The sequence below is a fragment of the Strongylocentrotus purpuratus genome, unplaced genomic scaffold (assembly GCF_000002235.5).
Source record: "Strongylocentrotus purpuratus isolate Spur 01 unplaced genomic scaffold, Spur_5.0 spur5_scaffold_13, whole genome shotgun sequence".
NCBI lineage: Eukaryota > Metazoa > Echinodermata > Echinoidea > Camarodonta > Strongylocentrotidae > Strongylocentrotus > Strongylocentrotus purpuratus.
In genome coordinates, this window is record NW_022145598.1 from 16,347,117 (window position 1) to 16,370,540 (window position 23,424).

The following is a 23,424-nucleotide window of genomic DNA, read 5'->3' on the forward strand; positions in this document are numbered from 1 at the left end:
CTGGCTACAGATGTTTGTTTGATTGATTTTATTTCTGCGTTCAAATAACAAATACAAGGTTATGCATTTTACATAAGTAGTACATACATAGCAAATCATGTCTTATAATATTATACAATAACCATAACACAAAGCAAACAAACACGTATAACGGATATTTATATATATTTTTCATTGAACTAAAGAGATAAATTTCAGAACGCAGGAGACCGCCATCGTGAGCGGTTAGGCTGGAAAATGGATGGCGGCCTCGTGAAAAAGAGAAAAACAAGATTTAGCAATAAAACTCTCTTGGTAATACCTAGTGATCAAGTAGATGCAGTGCAAACTGTGCAATTGCAGGTGTGGGTGCAGCAGACGGCAGGTGAGTAAAACGAATATTAAATGTGGACATAATAGCTTGACCTAGACGCAACAAGCTTTTAATACCTTTGTCTGAGATTATTTTCTCACTGGGAGTTCCGTCGACTACTTGGTCCATTGGAAAGACGCATTGAAATGGGGTGTCGTCTCTTTCCAAACCGGTCACTACGTTTGAAAAGATGATATTGTCTCCAGATGACTGGAATAAGAGAAGAAATTCAAAATAAGGAAGTGATCACTGACCATTTAGATAGTGTTTACCAAAAAAATGATATTAATTGCATACGGAAAGGGGTTACCACGAACTTCATCTTATATATCAAACAATGCCGTACCTAAACTAAGGTTTCCTACGTTCTAATCACATGTTTTGAGCAAAAGAAAAATAAAGAAAATAGATAAAGAGACAAATAAATGATTAATGATTAAATAGGAAAATAAAAGAATAAACATAGTGATAAGAGGACAAGTGTTTAAGGGGGAAGTGTGCAGTTTTTCCCGGTTTATATTCAAAATAATTGTTGAATTGCTAAATGATAGATGTACATGAACTACTTTACTCGTTGCACACAACACGTCATTTGTATTGCGTCACTACTTGCGTTTATCATACCTGTAAACATGATGAAGGCAATGGACGCATTCATCAGGTATTCAAAGCAGTGTTTGTGTGCGTTAAATTTACAATAAATTGTTTGTATGACATTTAACCCTCGAATGATGCGTAAATGACTGCGCCAAACAGTCCCTGACGCGACCCTCCGTCAGCAAAATTACGATTCATTACGCGGACGAGAAATATGTAGCGGTTAATACATTTTGGCATCGTTCTGAATTTAATACCAAATAATATGATCACTAACAGATAAGTTGGATACGCTTAAATTTCTTTTTTTTTATGCACTCTGCCCCTATTTCGGAAAAGAAAATTGAAGACCTCTGCAGTGTGGTTTCACTAATATAACCTGCTGGTTGGCAGAGTACGACCACGTGCATTTAAAACCGACAAAGAAGATAAAGATACAAAAGTGTGCAAACTAATGGAATAATAATAATATTAATAGGCATTTCTATAGCGCCGTCTATCTAGAAATTCTATTCCGAGGCTTTAGCCTAGCTGCCATTACAGCGCTCTAGCATTTCAAGGAATGAATTCCTATCAGGTACCCATTTACCTCACCTGGGTCGAGTGTGGCAAATGAAGATTAATGCCTTGCCAAAGGACATTAGTGCCGTATCGGGGATCGAACCACGACGTTTGAATATAAATTCAAGTGCTTAAACCACTCGACTACCACACTTCTGTAGGGCAAAGATGTTTTACAAAATTAATTCAGTCAAGGGTAAGTCATGAATGAATGGTGGTGGTTATTTTAGCTGACTGCTAAGAAAGCATAAGTGCTTGTAAGCAAGCAACCAGGCGGCCGACGGCTTTAGGTCCTTTCGAGGGACCTGGTAATGAGGAGTAATGCCTTGCTAAAGGGCACTAGCGCATCGCCTTGGTTTCGAACCCGGGTCACCGGATTATGAGACCACTGCAAGGGTAATTTCAATACATGTATGGTCTTGCCTTTAGAAATCAAGTACACATTACGGTTTAATATACGTTATTGAATGTTCGCACGTTTCAGTCGCTGAAGGACGAGGCTAATGGAATTACCATTGTTTAATTTTGAAAAAGTCTTTGAGATCAATTTAGGAAGAAATTACATACCTGGATCGCAGTTCCACAATTGTCGTACGGAGTCGAGAGAACGATATTACCGTCGCTATCCTCAAATCCTTTACAAGCAGAATCTTTAAGATGAAGAGATTGTGGATCTTCGAGGGCTCTGTTAGGAATTTTGATTGTCATTTCGGTGATGCTACACGACACTTCTACTTCTATATGAAGGCAAGATATAGCATAAAAAGAGCACAATAGAACAAAATGTGAGATATACATGCAAAGCGTAACAATTAAATAATATTCTTGTAAGTAAACCATTGACCAACAACATGGAAAAAACATGTGCTTATGATTAATTCTAAAGTATTTCTCTGGAAATGAACGCAGTGCCAGGCCGAAGTCTGTTTTATATCGATTGGTGAATTCTATGAATATACCATGTGAGTCAAAAAAAAGTTTACACTAAAAAAATTGTCATTTATTTTAAAAGTCAGCTATGAACAAAGGTCATCATACGTGTTTTGAAAAAGTGTTATATTACCAATCATTTGGTTTCATTTTTGTGTGGAATGTGTTACGCTTGGATGAACAGGATGCATTGTTTGCGAGAATGCAAAAATCGAATTGCGAAATTCGCTTACAATCTTACAACAGACCTGCTGCAAGCTTGTAGGCAAAGATAGCTATGCCTGCAAGCTTGCAGGAGCGCAATATAAAGCCCTTGCAATCATGCAGGCCGACAGTGTGTGCCCTGCAAGCTTGCGGACCTTGCAGATGTACATCGTACGTTAGTGTCGCAGTTATGCGCTTTGGACGTGCACTCGTCGATGTCTAAATATGATAAAGATAATAATATTATTAATACTACTACTACTCAGGCGCGTATGCAGCGGGGGGGGGGGGGGGGGTTGAACCCCCTCAATTTTTTGTATGTGTGGGTTTTTTTATAGGAAAAGGGTGACCAAATAAACTGACCTTACACCCCAAATCCTCCTAAACGAAATATCGTAATTTTCGTTAATTTTTTTTTAATGTGCTCTTACCCACCCCCCCCCCCCCCCCGCTTATTCACTGGCTGGCTGAGTCGTTGCGAAATATTTCATCATAAACTGGACAAAAAAAAAAAAAAAAAATGCCGTTGGACGTTAATGCACCAAATGTGGTTCTCAAATTGCAAAACCTGATCTGATCCCTACTCTTGGAAGGGGTAGGAGAAAGCAATTGAACGTCATATTACTCCAGGAAGTGCATTAAAATACGTTTAATGTGGTTCTAAAATTGCAAATTCTTCCTACTATTGGAGGGGGTCAGAACCCCCTCCCAGAACCAACCCCGCTTGGTCGCTCCGCTCCCTCGCCGTTAAAGCCTCGCTTTGTCGCTTCATCGTTTTACATTTATTTCACCCCATGCCATTTTGTGCCCCCCCCCCGGTAAGAAATTCCTGGATCCGCCACTGATGCCCATACCTCTTTAGCTTCGGGGGCTCTGCCCCTTGACCCCCGCCGGAGCTTTTCCCCTACACCCCACTTTGAAAAACGTTCAGCGGCGCCTGCATGTTAAAGTGGGATGATGCGGATTTTTTTGTCAGCCCCCCCCCCCTCCAAACGTTTTTGCTCATTACGCCACTGATGACTAGGCCTATACTAATTCTACTACTACTACTTCAACAACAACAACAACAACAAAATTACTACTACTACATTTACTACAATTAATTGGGAGAGTATAATGGCTGATTTGCCAATTTGAGATTCCTCGACTTGAACTTATTCATAACTTCTTCATTTTTGTCCCATCTTTCCCAAACTGTCATCCCAAACTCTCAAAAAAATAAAATGGAAGTTTCTTATTACCAATCATATGCAAGAATATGTTTTGACTAATACATGATGATACAAATGTTGCCGGGAAACCGGCTACTAATTGATATATTTGGTAAATGATCATATCTATCCGGACTGGATAGATATCGCGTAGTCCCATGTTTCTGTGTACAGTGCTTGTAACTTTCCCAAGACTGGGCCCATTTTAAAAAATCATTTTGATGATTCCAGAACTTTGCAATACACACCAATACTTATATGCTAGATGATCAAACTTTTCTGATCAATTCCACAATGTTTCTTTCACAATGCAATAAGATGACCAGAACTGATCTATACGTTAAAGATGCTATGTCCCTTTTGCAGCCAACATCAAATTCTGTAGAACATTGCAGGAATTATTAAATATGTCATGTATGTCCTATCTGTGAAATCAAAACATTAGAAGTGTTTTAGTATTTAAGTTATGCAAGGAAACCCGTAAACCTTCTATACCTCGCTGTCAGACACTATTGAGTGACCGACTGACATCTTTTTTTATTTGGTAATAACATACATAAAATGAGCTGTAACAGGTAGGCTACATGAGCGTTTGTCGCCATGAATAACCCACTACTTACAATGGCCAAAATTAAACTGATTTAATCTTTAAGCAGCACAAAACGTACGACTATTCGGTAAAAGGGTCTGAAAATCAAACTATTACTTACGTGATTGCAATCACTTAATTCAATTCGACAACTAATGGTCGTAATTTTCCATTTAAAAGCCATTTTCAAGCCCTTTCGTTTTCAGGGAAGTTTTAATTAGTATCGTCTTACAAATGCCGTTTGAATTTAAACATTTCATTTTTGTTTGGCTTGCAAATAGGAAATAGTACCTTTAAAGCGATGCTTAACTGATGAACGTTCTGCCCTAGCGTACTATTTGATAGGGGCGGATCCAGCCGACGGCAAGGGAGGGGCAAAATAGGGGGCCCAATTCGTGAGAAAATGTGTAGCGGCGAGTCAGCCAGCCGGTGAATAAGGGGGGGGGGGGAATAGGAACACTAATTTTCTTCCAGAATCGTGCACCCCCCCCCTAGATCCGCCACTGCTGTTTATTGCACATCGCCATCTCATGGTCAACTTTCCAACAGCGCAAAACCCGATACTTATTTTGATTCTGATCGCAGATCGACGTAGACAAGAGAGCTCGATGAGAGAACCAACAGCGCAGCTATGGAGGCAGCGGGTTACGTGACCAAACTGCTAAAGGTGACCTAAGAGTGCGCTAGAGGGGGGTTCGGCAGTGTTTCTAGTATAGTACAGCATGGCTTTAAGAGACCGATTTTATCGTTTTCGCTATAGGTGAATTGAGACAATTTATTAAGGCCCTTACCTTCGACAATGAGGATTCCTGTGCATGTGATAGACAAGACATCATCAGAGATGATTGCCACTACCTCGTGTCTCCCCGCAGTGACAGCGCTGCCTACGGGTAAACCATCTAAAGAAAGATCAACATGTACAGCTCCGTGGTATCGGTAACCGGGTACAGATTTCACGACGTCATTAGCTCCGAAATCTGGATTGAAGGTAAATGTTGTCTCGCCCGGACCTACATTCACGTCGCGATTTAAGTCAGGGCAGGTGACCGGTAACTCCGTTACTGCCAATCAAAAAGGAGGGAAATGAATGAATAGTTATGGTGCGCCACCAACAAGGCACGTTTCGATAAGACGCGGCAAACCACCGCGGTTTATCTTTTGAATGTGTAAATGAATGGCAACTGCGCACAACACACTATGAATATGACGGACAAAGAAAGCGGACAAAATATACAGTTCCTCAGGTAGACAAAGGAACATCCATTCACTGCTATTATGTAAAAATGTATAGAACAGGTGTCACATGCATTTTCACCTGTTCTACACGTTTTTACATAATAGCAGTGAAGGAATGTTCCTTTGTCTACCTGAGGAACTGTATATTTTGTCCGCTTTCTTTGTCCGACATATTCATAGTGACAACAACAGTAATATGAAGCGTTTTACACTTTGCGTCATAAAAAACATCCCACCGCGTTTTACCCTTCATATCTAGACGAGGCTTTACTTTACTTTACTTTAATCCATCAATGTTGGTAGGACAGAGCCTGTTCATCGATCGATTGAATTCCTTTGCATCAATACTTCTGTTTGTTGTGGTTTCGTGTCGAGGTGTGTGTGTGGAGGGTGGAATAGTTCTGCATAATAATCATTCTCTCGACCAATTCAAGTCGTTGCTGAAAACGCACCTTTTTAATTCATAAATAATATTCTGCAGTTGTGAGTCGGTCAAAGGAGGTGCACACCGTCTTATTTTTTGTTTGTTCGATCCTATGTTTGATCCTATGTTTGACCTCTTGTATGTATGTTTGTTTGATCTCACTCTTTTCTTATTTTTTATTATTATATATGCATGATTTATTGAATAAAGAACAGATGTATAAGTTGTGTGTTTATTATAAGTTTTGGTAAATAATTGTTAAGTCAGAATATGGTGCGCTTAGAGACACCAGTATTAAGCGCCTTATAAATATTGTTTATTATTATTATTATTATTATTATTCTATTTACTTTCAAAGTCATATACTAAAGGTGAATTCTTCCAATAGTTATCGAGTTTGTTTTTGAAGGCATTTACAGATGGGGCATTAACCACTTCTTCAGATAGGCTATTCCATGTGTCCACTACTCTATTCGAGAAAAAGAATTTCCTGATGTCCAGATGTGAGAATTTCTTCTCTAGTTTCAGAGTATGGCCTCGTGTTCTGTTTTCCTTGCATAAGTGTAGTAGGTTTGTCTGAGTGGTGTATAAGCCATGGAGGTACTTGTAAACATCAATCATATCTCCTCTCTTTCTGCGATGGGCAAGAGACGGTAGCTTCAGGTATCTCAGACGTGTTTCGTATGGAAGATTCTTCAGTCTAGGTACCATCTTTGTAGCTCTTCGTTGGACGCTTTCAAGTCTCTTTTGTTCACCTATCTTGTATGGTGACCATGCAGCTTGTCCGTACTCCAAGACAGACCTTACAAGGCCTATGTACAAGAGTTTGAAAGTGTCCGTGTCCATGTTTGCGAATGATCTTCGTATCACCCCCAGTAGCCTGTTAGACCTGGATATAACATGGGAGATGTGGTCTTTGAAGGTCAGCTTAGAATCAACAAGCACACCAAGATCCCTTTCCACTTTAGATTTATTCAGGATTGTAGTTTCATTGCCATTCTTCATGCGATAATCATAACTTGAGGGGGACCTGCCAATTTTCAACACAGTACACTTCTCTGGGTGAAATCTAAGCTGCCATGTATCTGACCATTTCTGCATCTTTATCAGATCATCCTGCAATTTCTGGGAATCTTCGTCGGTGTCACATCTGGCATACAGTTTCGTGTCGTCTGCAAAAAGCTTAATTCTGGACTCTATGAAATCAGGAAGATCGTTTATGTAGATCAGGAATAACAGCGGCCCGAGTACACTCCCTTGCGGAATTCCACTCTGCACTGATGACCATTCCGACCGTTGACCTTTCACTGCTACACGGTGTCTCCTTCCGACTAAGAATGCTTTGATCCATCCCAGTGTCTCATCCTGGATGCCAAAGGCTTCAACTTTCTGCAGCAATCGATAATGGGGTACTGAATCAAAAGCTTTCATAAAGTCCATGTAAACTGCATCAATGTTACCTCCATCTTCTAAGATATGTGTCCAGTCATTGAGTACTTCCAACAGATGGGTGGTACAGGAACGACCAGCAACGAAGCCATGTTGGTGTGCAGACAACATCTCATTTGTTGATAGGTGTTTGATGATGTGCTTTCTCACCATGCACTCAAATATCTTGCACACAACGCATGTGAGACTCACTGGTCTATAGTTCCTGCTTTCTTGCTTGTTTCCTTTTTTGAAAATGGGTGTAACATTAGCTGATTTCCAGTCCAAGGGTAATTCTCCCTTTTCTAAGCTCAATTTGAACAAGAGTGAAAGTGGCACATCAAGAACGCCTGCCAACCTTTGCAGTAAACGTGGATGCAATCCATCAGGTCCTTGAGACTTATTTGGTTTCAGATTCCTTAGCAACTCGAACACGTCTGATGGTACGACAGCAAAGCTTGTTAATGCTGATTCAAAGTCAATTTCAGAAGGAGTCGGCATATTCTGCAAGTCTTCGCGGGTAAACACACTAATAAAGAAGTCTTGCAGTACTTGGGCTTTTTCTATGTCTGTTTCAGTAGTGGTTCCATCCGACTTAATAAGACTGCCGATACTTTCTCGAGCGGTTGTTTTAGTCTTAACGTATGACCAGAAGGCTTTGGGATTTTCCTTGACTCCAGATGCTATATCTTTCTCCAATCTTTGCACTGCCTTCTTGCACCTCCATTTAACTTGGTTGCTTGCTCGGGTGTACATTTTGCGGTCCTCTTCTGTCTTAGTCCGTCGCCATCTTCTGTAAAGCTGGTGCTTCTTTTTGACATTTGCCAATGTGGCTGAGTCCATCCATGGTTTCTTACATTGACCTTTTCTGATGTTTTTTTTTTTAGTGTATCTGTCTGAAACCTCTAGCACCATGTCTCTAAAGAAATTCCAAGCATTGTCCACAGTTTTGGAGGAAAATTCGCCTTTCCAGTCAATTTTGCTTAGTTTGTCTGCCATACTGTCATAGTCTGCCTTTGCATAGAGATACTTCACAGTATTTTATTTTTCATTGATTTGTCCTCCTCTGATATGAAAAATCAGAGTGCAGTGGTCGCTCTTGCCTATTCCTGCTGTTGTTTCAATGAATGGTATCATGTCCTCTTCGCTTGTAAACACAAGGTCTAATACATTTGATTGCTGACCAAAGCGATGTCTAGTTGGTTGGTGCTGATGCTGTATAAGAAATGCAACTTGTGTTGCCTCTAGGAATTTGCTGGCAGGATGATTCAATCCTTTGTTGCATTATTCTGTCTCCCAGTCTATTTCAGGAAAGTTGAAATCCCCTAGGAGGAGTTTGTCACAATTTCCACAGACACCGAATTGTTTAATCAATGTACACAACTCATCATTTGCTGCCTCGGTACTTCCTGGGCTTCTATAAACTAGACCAATAAGAAGTTTTTTCGAGTTTGACATTGAAATCTCTGTAAACACTGCATCCTTAAAGGCATGATTTGTCATTCTGGTAGATTTCTCCACTTTCAGAGAAAGATTTACATATAGGCAAATTCCTCGGCCATGTTCCAGGAGGTTGTGGAAAAGTTTGAATACCTCCAATTGTATTTCACTTAGCATTACTTCATAACGAGAGTTTTTTGGCTTTACTTCTGTGATTCCAACAATCTGAGGGTTGTGCAAGGTGATAAGTGCTTCCAATTCATTTCTTTTGTTCAATAGCGTATCTGCATTGGTGTATATACATTTCAAGTTGTGCTGTGCTGGTGCTGAGTAAAAATCACGATCTGTGACAACTATGTGAGGTCTGGGAAGTTCTGCTTGCTCTGCAGATCCACTACTGGCTGAATCCCTTCTTCCTGAAATGTTTTGTTGGATTCTTGCAGTTGGAAATTGCTGGCAGTGTCTGGGTAGCTCCCTATGTTGACGACCTTACCATTTCTACTTATCCATTTGGCATGAAAATCCCCTTGCTCTGTTGAAGCTGCCTTTTTTTGCCTGCCATATCTTTCTCAAGTTTTTTTCCTCATCACGCTGGAGAGGAGTTTACACTGAAAGCAATGAAGTTGAGCTTCCTTTCTTCTCTTGCCTCTAGCTCTGAGACATATGAGTCAAGCTTTTTATCAATAGACTTCTGTTGATTTGTTTTTAGTTCATGGAGTTCTGTCTGTACATCAGATAGCTCTTTACGAAGTGATTCAACCACTTCATTGTCTGCTTTCTTTTCCATTTCCTTTGATAGACTTTTGAAGTTAGTTGTAAATAACTCAAGAGCTTTGTCCAGCTTGGACTCTATGCTGCTAAGCCTGGTCATATCTTTTGAATCCAGGGCCTGGGTTTGAATCTGCGGCTGCTGTGGAGCCTGCTTTAAACAAGTTAAACACCTCCACTGGATTTCAGGTTTGCAAAGCATTTTCTTTTCAGTCTTAGTATATGGTAGACATTTGAAGCACATCCATCCTTGGCAAGAGCTACAATGTAGCATGTCAATTTTACGCGTTGCCTCATTATAGATAGTTCTGCATGGTCCAATACAAGGAGTTTGAGTATTGTTGAACTGTGTCTGACTACTATCAATCCCACTGTCCGCCAAAATTACATCTGCAGAGACATCACAACCACCAGTTGCCATCTTGAGTTGGAACTTCTATCTGTAATCTAGATCTATCAGATCAAATTGAACTTGGTGGTCTGCAGTGTCCAAGTTGATTTGGGACCAGACTAGTATCTATCGTTGGGACTAATTTGCTGTATTATCAGACAGCAGAGTGGAAAATCCTTTACGAGAGCAGTGTCAGTGACAATTGATTCCACTACAAAGTTTTCCAGAATGATGACATCAATAGCAGATACCTTTGTATGCAATTCCTACATGTAAACTAAGTAACATAGAAACTTACAGATGGGGCTGAAGTAACTTCCATGCAAAAGCTGACTGTAGCCACTGTATTTCCAGAGCTGAAATTCACTATTTTCCTCTTGGCAGTGTCAGTGACAATTGATTCCACTACAAAGTTTTCCAGAATGATGACATCAATAGCAGATACCTTTGCATGCAATTCCTACATGTAAACTATAGTTACTATAGTAACACAGAAACTTACAGATGGGGCTGAAGTAACTTCCATGCAAAAGCTGACTGTAGCCACTGTATTTCCAGAGCTGAAATTCACTATTTTCCTCTTGGCTATATGGAAAATCCTTCACAATTTGCTTGATCCAACATATAATCACTAAGAATATCACCAAACACCTAAAAATCTTGCCTGATGTCAATGATATTTAGAGATATTATTCCACAAAAAATCCTGATCTGTTTTATGAGATCATAAAGACTTTCGAGAAAGAAAAAAAGTCAATATATGGAAATTTCATTAGCATTGTCTATGACCTTTTGAAATGTGCGGTCATGTGATCATCATAATGACTGCATGTATCATGTTATCTGAACATGAATTCCATGGGATATACATGAAACTGCGCACTTAATAGAGTTAATTTCTCGAAAGTCTTTTCGGACGTGTTTATTCATACAGAGGGGTGATGAGATAACTCTGATGATATTATTTGATTGAAAATCATTTAGTAAATTAGACTAAACTCTACTTAGATGGCTCACTCTGCCGCTTTGGTCTGTATCACAATCGAACCTCTGAAGATCGCTGGGCAAAATTACACGCCTATTACGGGCCATACTTCGTAGAACTATTCGACTACAGCCATCGAATTGATGTATAGTTTTAACCAATCCGAACGCAGCAAACTGTACAGCCATACAACCATGTTGCAACTGTACAACTATATATCCCTCGAAGCACTCGCGAACGCATGTAGAGTTTCCAGCGTGCGGGCAGAAGTGCCATGATTCTGTAGAACTATGTTTTAGTAATGATTATTTTGACTTTTTGCTAAGGAAGCATTAATGCTTGTTAGTAAGCCACCAGATACTATACAACTGTGCATCCATGGAATGGAGAGTTTGGGTTTCTGCAAGCTAAGATTGAGAACGACACAATCGCACGACCTGAGAATGGAGAGAGCTTTATAGTCAGACTGCCAATAGAGTCATGATATTGATATAGTGAATATATATCAAATTACTATACAGTCACGTTTTAGTAATGCTCTACATCACAATTTCTTTCTTGAGGGGTACGAAATATATGAGCACTAAAGAAAGTGGTCTTTATAGAGAGGCGGCCACTTAGACAAGTGTAATTAATATATATATATATATATATATATTTATATCCCTTATCGTAAGATTGTTGCATTAGGTGTGTACACAACAAGAAAAATAATAGTTTGACTGTAAAAGACGTTTCCTGCCGTCTAGATCGAAATTGTACATTTTTATTGATGACGTCACGCATAGTACCTTTTTTTCCCTAGGGAAAAAGGTACTATGCGTGACGTCACAATACAAAATCGCATATTCTTGAACTATGCGTTTTCCAAGCGAGCGCGTACTTGATTTCAAATGCCTCTGCGCGGTCAACCCCCGCGGTGTCACGGCGCTAGCTCAAGCCTTATGCAATTTACACTGTGCGATAACTGCAGTACTGCACTACACTTGCGCCAACTAAACAGTCCTTCAATGTTTCATTTGAGCCGTGCAATTTTCTTTATTTCTTTTCGATCTGAATGTAGATGTGAATGTGAGTATAAGGTTCATGTTATTACAGAAGTGTACAAGGAATAATACAGATGGAAGGGATATAAAACAAATATACAATGACTCATTCTCGGAACAAGCTAAAACTATTCGCACTCAGGAACATCATTAGTACTTTTCTCCCTCGGGCCGATGGCCTTCGAGAGAATAGTACTAGTTGATGTTCCTTCAATGCTAATAGTTTCAGCTAGATCCTCGAGTGTCATTGTATATTTGTATAATATACCTAGAATGTTATATCATGATTTTCAAATCGCGTGGCCTAATAGGGGTAACAACCTCGGGACAAGCTCTTGGCATATAATACATATAAGGGATACATAATAAAGAAATGAATAAAGATAAGGAGTTACACCACAATACTCACGAGTGTTCTGCACGTAGAAAAGACAGGTGGCAAGGTTCCCAAAAACATCTATTGCAAACATTGTTACAGGTGTTTGTCCTGGAGGGAACACGTCTCCATTGGATCCGGTAGTGACATTGTACGTTGTCTCACTCGGGGCGGGGTTGTCGTCGGAGTAAGTATACTCACCCGTGTACAGGTTGAGTCCCAGGAAGGAATTTGGCAAGTCGGTACTCAGAGTAATATCGTTGCATGTCACAACCGGTGGATCGTTGTCGATGTCTCCGTCTACAAAATCATTGAAAGGAGAAGAGCAAAAGTTTTTCAAATTTATAAGATGACATATATAATCTATATATAATTTTGGATTTAAAAGATATAATTCAATTTAATGCAACGTTATATTTCTTCTTTTTCATTTGTGGTCATTATGATCATAATTATGAAGCAGATTACGTGTTCATTCATGCGTGACGAGTGCTTCAAAAGGACAAGTAACAAAAATGTTTGTTGATAACCTCATCAATCATTTTGAAAATAGCACACAACTGTCAAAGTCGATTTTTGCACTCTCGCAAACAATGCCTCTTGTTCATCCAAGCTTGAACACATACCAGACAAAAATGATACCAAATGATTTGGGATAAAACACTCTTTCGTAAGATGTATAATAATTTACTGTTCATTGACGATTTGTAAATGATTAGCATTTTTCTAGGTGTAAATTTTGTTTTGACTCACACGGTATATTAATAAAATGTCATCTAGAGGCATTCCAGACTTCTTCAAGCAACGAAACATAAACAACTTCCTATTACACCTTTTTATGAGATCGGATATATGACTTTCTTACTTTAGGTTTGATTGTAAAATTATTCCGAGGACTTTGGCTTGATGAACATAAATTAATTCTTTGGCGCCAATGAAAATTGAATTTTGTTATACCTTATTTGTCATAAATGTTATAACCATAGAGAAACAATTGGACGGATTCAATGTCATATTATTTTTAGCGGACCAGTGGTACAGATCAGTGAATGCATTTTGTAGTTTAGACTGAGATGTTACTTTTCGGCTTTCTACAATCGTTTAGTCGTATAAACAAAATATTTATAAAATGGTAAGTTAACATCAAGACAGGTATCATTGATCATTACAATAAATAGAATCGGACCAAGTTTGGTACCTTGCGGACCACCAGGATTGATTGCTTTCATAATAGACAACTGACCAAAATATTGTACCTTTAATTGACGGAACTCGCGGAAACTCAGTATCCATGATATTACTCATATCCTCACTTGCATATGAATCAATTTGTTGATAACTATATTATGGTCGATGCAATCAAACGCCTTAGAAAAATCGGTAAGTATGATATTTGATGAAGAAGTTGCATCAAATAGTGGTTAGTGCTTAAGCCAGGCCGATTTCAATACTGATTGGGATCAATACGCGTGGTAATATCTTCCAGTAACCATTAACATATGGAAAATTCAGCAAGTTTTGCAAAGTAAGAAGTAAGTGATACAGGGTGTAGATTTTGCAGTGTGGGTGGTTGTGACTTAAAGGAAGCCCTGACACTTACACGATTTTGGTTCGCGCATGGTTTGCGCACTGTTTTGTGCCACGTTCTTACCACAACGGGAAGCGTTCGCGGAACATGCGGGAGGATGAGGGCTAATAACAATAATAATAATAATAGTCTTCCAAAGTCCACTCCAAATTTTATTTAACCGAAAATGGAAATTATTTTTGCCCAATTGATCGTGAGCCCGGCAGCCACTGAACAGCGCCAGATCGACGTTGCTCTATCCCTTAGTGTTGAACGCCAAACAAGGTAGCAGCAACTCCCGTCTCTTATCGTCTTTTGGTATGACGCGGCCGGGGTTCGAACCCACGACCTCCCGGTTGTGAGGCGGACGCTCTACTGACTGAGACAAAACACCGGTGAGACAAAGCTCGAATTCGTGGCAGAATTTTCAAAATTTCCAAAATGTTGGCACGACAAATTTGTTTGGCGACTTTCGTGAACACTTTGCGAACTATGCGTTTCCTATACATATCCTACCTGTGTCGGTACTGACCGCTGCGTGCCAATGCCCGAGTGGCACGCATATTTACGACCAGTCCACGACGGATTTACGAATATATTGCTCACAATTTGTGCATCGGCTGCGCATACTTCCCGTACAGTTTTTGCCTTACTTGCGCATGGTCTACGCATGCGCAATAGGTGATACGAGCACGTCGTGACAATGCGTGAATAATGGCTTGAACAATACGTTAGTATGGCGTAAGGTATGGCGTAATTAAGCCGTACGTATGTCGTAAACGTGACGGGACAATGCGTGTCATGTTGTTACGCATTGCACGAACGATACACGGTCTTCGTGCAACTAAATGTCACGCACTGGCACGTCTCAATGCGGGGCAATGCGGGAACACAAATTCGTGCAAGTATCACGCACTGGTACGCCTCAATGCGGGCCCGGGGCAATGCGAGAACACATTTATTTTGCATTTTCCCGCTCATTTCAAGTGTCACTCGGGGTACGTGCAATAACTGAATTATTCATACCTCTTGTAAATTTGATATTTTGGTGTGTTTTTTTCGTAACTCAGTGATGAAAGGTGGAGTTGTTGAATTAACGCCTTAGTTGTATACTTTTAGGTGTAAGCATAAAGAGGTCACATTCTCAAAGAACATAAATAGGGAGAAATTAATTGTTCACATACTTAAACAATTATAAAGTTAGTAGGAGTATAAATATTATAATTGCTACCTGTATATAACTCGAATTATCCTGTTAACCATAAGCATAACACCATACTTTTTCCTCACACATGAATGCAAAAGTACTCGCATTTATAAAGAAAATTGCCATATTCTTACCTAGCTTTACGAGTTCGCCAAGAGTGCCTTGCAATGCAGCTTGGAGAAACAAACAAATGAACCATACACGTAACTCCGCCATTTCGGTGAACCGGGCGGTACAGCGCGTAAAGTCCTACTAAATAGCTGAGAGCGTATGGATTGGAAAAAATACTGACATTGGGTTCTGATCGACCATATGGACATATTGATTGATATCACAGAGTCCCACGTCGACGCCCTTTCAAACAATAAACGGTGCATTCGGGGTTCTCTGCCCTTGAGGGATTGAAAAATTGAGTTGAAAAAATACCGAAGTTGCGTGCATATCGACGATATGGACATATTGATTATCACATACTGAGGAAAAAACAATGACGGATTCGGGATCCTCCGCTCTTAAGGAGGGGGGGGGGGGGAGGCACTCACCCAACAAGCAATGTTGACAAGAAAAATAAAACAAACAACCAGCTAAGCAAACAAAGAACCACACAAAAGTGGCATCACTTTTATAACATTATTGTAACTTCAAATTCTACGACTAGAAAAAGACAAAAGGATTTCCATCCAAATTTTGAGGGGTCAGATGCCCACGCTCCCCTTTCCCTCCAGCTTCCAACAAAACATATGCACACGATGTGAAGGAGTGAGTAAAAGGGTAATTGAATTGTTAAAAAGGTCAGAGTTTGTACTATTAACAGTTTTTTTTTAGTATTTTTGGTGAACAAAATAACATGTATCATTTTTTATATATTAGAAGCAACGTCAAAATGTATGGCCCTGTTGGATATTTGTTAGTTATTTCTTCTTGTTAATTAGCCTTATCGATAAACAAAATTTGCAACATAATGAATTCTAATATTTGATTTAGAGCAACTCATTTGAATCTACCGTAGTAGCTCAGTGATCATTGAAAGTGTTCATAAAGTACATGTTTGTGAAAAAATATATTTTGTCAAAGAACGATATTTAAAATCCTTGAAATACAAGATTTGTTTAAATATCTAAATCTATCAGGAGGGTGGATATATATTTTTTGGATGAACAGAAAACTACTTCAGAATTTGTTAACATACTACACAGACGTTAAAAACTAAAGGATATAAAATGTATGACAAAGGGATGTGAATATTATAACGATCTGTTTTTCTCAAATATTGATCACAAAGTGTGAAATCATCAACAGATGGAGATGCTACTGCAGGTGAATGGCAGAAAAGCATGAAAAACAGATTGAGATTGAATCAATTCAGATCTGTCACGTCTATGGTTAGATGTGTCGTGGTGTAGTGGATTTACTGTGGATAGGTCGCTGGAATGTGAATCACATGATTCGCGGTTCGAGTCTGGCTCTAATATCCTTTGGCGAGATATTAATCTGCGTTTACCACTCTCCACCCAGGCTTAGTAAATAGGTACTCGGTAGGAAGAAATTCCTTGAATGCTTGTGCGCCTTATCATGATAGCAGTGGAAAAGTCGGGGTAACAATATGATTGCAAGGCCCTCTGAGAGAACAGTATTAATACTTATGAAGCTCCCTGGCTAAAACAAGAAATATAACATTATCATATCATTCTTATTATTAATGTTATTATTGCTGCAGTTATTGTTGTTTTTAACATTACCATTATTACTATCATTTTACGTCACATTTCACGTTATATTTAACAGGAGAATAATACTAAACAGTTATTTTGAATAGACAGAAAATATCACTTTGGTATAGTGGAACTACTTGAACATTTGAAGGAGATTAAAGTAAGCCCCTTGGTTGCAAGCTTTTCAAGAGGTGATACAATTGCAAGTCCAACACAATTGTGGCATCGATCGACTATGTAGGCACAGATGATAGGAATTCGAGAATGTTTTTGTTTTGGTTCGGTCTTAGATGGCGCTATTAGACCTCTTGGGATTTTCTTACCATTAAAGGGATTCGGTAACATTGCTCAGATGAGAAAAAATGGTGCTTTAATGACAGAGAGTAGAATGGCGTTGACTTTACTACAAGAACTTTTTGTAGAAATTTGAACCAATTATTAGAATAAACATCAATGTATATGTCGTATTTTCACTTAGACAGTAACAAGTAATGTATTATATATAGGTAGTGACTTCAATGTTTAGATGTACAATTAAAGATAATCTGAGAGTTGAGTGAAAATAGACCATTATTTATCATACAAATTTTAAAAAACTGATCTGATTGATTCCTTAATTATCCCAACTATATCATTACAATTTAATTACATTTTAGGTGATTAAAACTAATCACAAAGCAACGAATTAGCTCTATAAACCATTCCAGACATTTAAGTGTTAAAAGCATTTTTGTTTAAAGCCTGTCTTATGTCTTATTTTTATGGAAAAACGGTTGGGAAAATTCAAAAATGGTTGGGGAATTTAATGTAAGAGGGTGTCGCACAGTGACGCTTCTAGATTTTTTTCAGGACTTTTTGCATGTTAGAGAGTAAGAACAGTAGAAGGAATAGAATAAGTAACATTTAATACAAAAATTACGCAGTTTTTTAATCAACCTTCAACAATGTTAACGAGTCACTTCAATTACAGTTTTGTACAAATTACATTTTATCTACCTATGCGTAGATCTGTCTCCAAAGTGGCTTATCAATACTGCTATTACTGCTGCCCCCCTGTAATTACCATTACCCCCATCACTGCAATGCACACCTGGGTAAAGAGGGGGAAAATGGGAAAAACACCTAGTCCAAAGATGTAAGCACCGAACCCTGGACCCCCTCGTCAAGAGCTTTCACTAGTGTCCCACAGTGCTCCCATGCCTAGGATTCAAGGCCTACATTATTCGAGTCACATTCAACTTCGTCAATAATACACTTGACAAGTGCTTTGCTCTAAGCATTCTTAATATAATTGTATATAAATGTGTGTATATGTATATATTACTGTCATGATATCGTATTTTCTAATGATTGGTTATGATGATTTTTCTTCTGCTGCTTTCATTCACGCCATCAATCTTGTTTTTCTCTCGCTCTCTCTCTCTCTCTCTCTCTACTCATGGTTGATCCGTTCTCAGTGTGAAATGACTACAAACCATCACTGTCTTAAATAAAAACTGATTCTTCTCTAATTATCCCTCTCTTTCTCTCTTCCTATCACCTCTCTCTCTCTCTCTCTCTCCATCTCTCTCTCTCTCTCTATCACTCGCTCACTCCCCTCTCTCTCTCCCTTCAACCCCCCCCCCCTCTCTCTCTCTCTCTCTTCTGTTCATATATGGGCAATTCCCATCAGCTATTTTGTCTCTGATGTCTGTTTCAAACTGATAGCACCAATAAAACTTGTAGCAGACAAAACCCTAAACAAAATTATACGTGTCTGTCAATGTATTTATTCCATTACACAAGTAAGCATGGCGTGGTAACGTATGGGACATACCTTGGACTCGGTCTTATCAATTCCCCACTTATTTTCCCTCGACTTTTGTTAATTACTTTCCAATTTCCCGGTAATACCTTTCTCACATTTTTATATTAATATGGTGAAGGTTCGTTCAGATATAACGCGACAAAACCGTGGCGGCAATTTAATATTTTTGTAATGACGTAAAGTGTAATACCCGTCACATTACTGTATCGTATAAGTTATAACACAGAGCTCATTAAATACAGGCAATTACTTTGTTGCGCGCAGTCAATTTACACATAAGGAACCCCCACTATGAATATGACGGACAAAGTAAGAGGACAAAATATACAGTTCCTCATTCTACCCTCAGCAATTGCTGTGGTAGACAAAGGAACATCCATTCACTGCCATTATGTAAAAATGTGTAGAACAGGTGTCACATACATATTCACCTGTTCTACACAATTTGACATAATAGCAGTGAAGGGGTGTTCCTTTGTCTACCACAGCAATTGTTGAGGGTAGAATGAGGAACTGTATGTTTTGTCCTCTTTCCTTGTCCGTCATGTTCATAGTGCCTACGGCAGTTTAGCGCACCACGACTGAACCTCCCACTATAGGTATCGTTATCAGTGATATGTTACTAACCTGTAAGACATACATTTGTACAACATATAGGAAAACGAAGGCAGTTAACAATGAACTATTTACGATTGAATTCAATTTATTTTAATATTTCCAGCATGCAAAGAAATTGATAAGCCTACATTCCATCATTCCAAAATCAACTGTGCTTTTTTCGGGTAAATACATATAATACAATAATATTTTTGTTCTCAATAATTACAATAATAAGTAAATTGGTAATACTTCCTGTTATACATCAAGAACCCAAACATGCCTGCAACTGAGCTTTGATCTCATTTCAACGTTAAGGCCCACCCCATCCTTATAATATCATCATATTTATATAAATTTAACAATTGACGCCCGTTAGTTGGGCATAACTACATGCAGAAACCGTTTCATATTGCCATGTATTCAAAATGACACCTGCTTTATTTAGCTTCAATGTGATCTTAATAAGAGTCAGGGAGATGGCCGTTATTGGAGGACAATGAAAAGTCCCCCGATAAAGAGACAAGTTTCGCATCAGTGAACACAACTGGCCACAAAATGACCTGCTCTTGCAGTATTATGTAAGTAATTTAGGGGTCTCTTGCTAGTACCAACTCTTCTTAGGTCCCGACAGAAAGCAACTTTTATAAAAGTCAAAACTCAAATATATATGTATAAGGCAGGGGTACTACATACTCAAGGTAGTTTTTCTATCTATGACGATTTCAATATCTACATAAATCTATTTACATAGTTTTGTTACAGCAATATCTCCGAATGGAGAACTGACCTGTTTTGCACGCACACATAATATACAAGCCTAAACTACGTTACTCGTTGTAAATGTAGCATAATAATTCTATGGTAGTTCTTGTCTGAATCAACTTTATAAATACAAATTAAAATTAGGGGGCTTATGCCGAAAGGGTGGGTAGCGTCGAGTCGCGTGGCGTTAACTTGAACGCGACCATTCGTCCAAAGCCCCCCCCCCCCCCGGTTTGGCCGAAAGGGTACGTTGGATTGTTAGGGCGCGTCAGGTCAGATAACGCGACCAAATAGCACATACGGGGGGGGGTATTCCAAATGTACGCGTTCAGAGTCTCATGCTACAACGCCTACAGCGCCTGTTACGTACGTACGTCGCGTACGTGGTGCGTACGATAGTGGATATCGATCGCAAGCTGTCTAGTTGAGAGAGATGGAGAGAGGCTGGACATCTTCGAGCTTCCTGATCACTTTTGTGGTGAGTTTATATGTGTATTCCTGCATATTATCGTGTTTTTTGTGTAGTACGTGTTCAATTATAAGTAAAATGTCAGAATATAGAAGTTTTTTTTGCCAAGTGGTAATCCGTAATGCTGTATTAAACTGACATTGACGATCGGATCGCGCGGTTGATCGGATCGGCTGAGCTCAGTTCCAAGTGCTGAAATTGGCCTATTCTTTCAGCACTAACTAAGGGGCTAACTTAATGAGGCTCTATTAAATAAAGAGAACAAATATAATGGCTTAATAAAAATAAAATTAAAAAAACGACAATTTCTGATTGGCGTAGCCAAGTGAGGGAAGGGGGTCCGAGGGGTGCTGGCATACCGGTAATAACGTGAAAAGAAAAACAAACTCTCATTAGTAAATGGCGTAGACGATGGGGAAGAGAATGGGGAGGGGGGGTGGGTACGTTGCTTGCCTAACACCGGTTCTATATCATAAAGAGAAAAGCGAACTATAATTATTTTATCATTGGCGTGGTCAAGGGGGTGGGGGCTTGCTTAAGACAGGTTCTATATAAATGGGATGGAATGGGGGGGGGGGGGGGCTTGATTAATTCAAAAGCAATCTTGCACTTTCTGTCCATTTGTCCATCTGTTTGGGAGCTTCTTTCGAGCATGAATGAAGTCTAGGGGCACCGCCCTTTTAGAGAATCCCCTCTCAACATATCATAACGCCGGGTGCTTTGCCCATCTATTTAAAGCCCCCTCCAGGTATCTCTGAAGCCCGGAGGCTCTGTCTCACCATTATGAGCCCCTTCCGAGCATGAATGAAGTATATGGGCACCGTTCAACTTTATGGTGACCCCCTCAGAAGCCTTGGGGCTCCGTCCTTCTTCTGGTGTGTGTGTGTGTGGGGGGGGGGGTCCCCTCTAAGCACTAGTTGCTCATGAAGTGAAGCTATGCAAGACATAATTTTTGTGTATGCCGGATAAGGCGTTGCCATGTAACCACAATTTTGCACCAAAAATATGCCATTTTTATATAAAACCCTTGTAGATCGAACAAACTTCTTTCACAATTGTTGAGCAATTTTGATGAAACTTGGTACACATAATGATCTTAAATTGAAAATAAGCAAGATATACATACTGAAAATCGTTCGAACGGCGTTCGTAATACATACCCGAGCATGTGCATGATCTGAGTCAGGCGCGTACGCATGATTTTTTAAAGGGGGGGGTAAGAGGACACTTTTTTTTTTTTTTTGCCCTCGAAATTTGAAAATTTGACATTTTGCTCCGTTGGGGAGGGGGGGGGGGGGGTAAGGTCACCTGTTTTAGTTCAGCCATGGGGATAATTTTTTTTTTAATTTTTTTTTTAATAATTAAAAAACAAAAATCCAAAGGGGGGGGGGGTTCGGGGTTTCAGGGTTTTTTTTTTTTTTTTTTTTTTTTTTGGGGGGGGGGGGGGGGAGGGGGGGTTTATACATTATACACATAAAAATGTCAAAGGGGGGATTAACCCCCCAAACCCCTTGGACTGAAAATTCAATCATATGTCAAAAAGGTCAAAAAGGTGTTCCATATATATTTTTCAGATTTTTCTATCTGAAAGTAAATGAATTAATTACAACGAGGGTGTGTTTTAATTTGATAACAATATGATTTGAACAAGGATAATGACAGATGCACAACATCAATTTATAAGGTAGGGTATTTCTATTATAATTTAGGGACAGAACAATATGGAGACATGCATAAATAGAATACTTTCGACACTGTTCAGCAGTTGGTATTGTAATAGTCATATACTGCCACATACCGGTAGTCGGAATGTGTACACACCCACAGACAGCACTTACATAATTATATGACCATTCTGTTCAGTGGAAGCAATAACTGTTTATGTCATATTGATGATTATGCTATGCATCTTCATTTTGTCATGATGGTTCATTGTTGGCAACATGAATTTCATCAGATTAACAATGTTAAGATAGATTACCAGTTTAAATCTCACTCAACTTATGAGTGGAAACACCTGACGATATCTCGTTATAGCGAGAGGCGACATACGTTACATGCTAAATCATGTGTTTGAATCAAAACATCAGATAAAAAGAGGGGCATAATTTGAATTTGTTGAGTTCTGCTGTTTTAAAAGATGAAAAAAGTTGAGTTGTGTACATGTATTGGTTATTTATTTGATTGCCATCAAAGTTCTTACCAGTATGCATTTTTAAGAGTAAATTATTGTGACTGATGGAAATGCCTTACAGTTGTGGTCAAAAGTCATCGAACGCCTGATAAATTATTTCCAGTCTCCAAACAAGACGATTTTGTTTACTTTTTTATATTGGGATTAAAGGTAAAGACCAGTTATGGTCATGCGATTGCATTGTGAAAGAAAAGTCGTGGAATCGATCGGGAAAGGTTGATCATCTAGCATATAAGTATTGGTGTGTACTGCAAGGTACTGGAATCATCAAAATGATAAGAAATTTGGCCCAGTCTTAGTAAAGTTACAAGCACTGTACACAAAGATGTATATGGGACTACTCGAACATGCGGCGTAAAAATCCGTCCCGATTTTTATGAGTTATATGCCATATTTAGAATATTAAGGCATTTGAAGAGCAATGCTTTTTCAGGGAACATTTTTATCTGATGTACTTCCACACTTGCACGACACAGTGATAACGCTTCCCAGAACTCATCCTTTTCTTTAACCTACAACATGACCTAAAATTTCACATCGAAGTGTGATCCTGTTCATCCACGATTGT

The 23,424-nt window shown here is 39.1% G+C and overlaps 1 protein-coding gene across 1 annotated transcript; it reads right to left on the reverse strand.

Moving 5' to 3' along the window:
- Nucleotides 1-301: 301 nt before the first annotated feature.
- Nucleotides 302-15,545, reverse strand: LOC105442024. Its single transcript, XM_030983562.1, has 5 exons — nt 15,447-15,545; nt 12,572-12,838; nt 5,236-5,505; nt 2,078-2,247; nt 302-562 (listed from the first exon to the last, which is right to left on the reverse strand). The coding sequence occupies exons 1-5, from the start codon at nt 15,526-15,528 to the stop codon at nt 302-304; spliced, it is 1,050 nt and encodes a 349-aa protein (XP_030839422.1). The 5' UTR covers nt 15,529-15,545.
- Between the last annotated feature and the right edge of the window lie 7,879 nt (nt 15,546-23,424).

Bases quoted from the DNA above. Each gene is read 5' to 3' on its own strand.
- LOC105442024 (XM_030983562.1), bottom strand. From the start codon at position 15,528: ATGGCGGAGTTACGTGTATGGTTCATTTGTTTGTTTCTCCAAGCTGCA. The intron at 12,839-15,446 runs GTAAGAATATGG...ATGATTTTGTAG, and splicing joins TGGCGAACTCGTAAAGCTAG to ACGGAGACATCGACAACGAT. The intron at 2,248-5,235 runs GTAAGGGCCTTA...GCCTTCATATAG, and splicing joins AGGAATCCTCATTGTCGAAG to AAGTAGAAGTGTCGTGTAGC.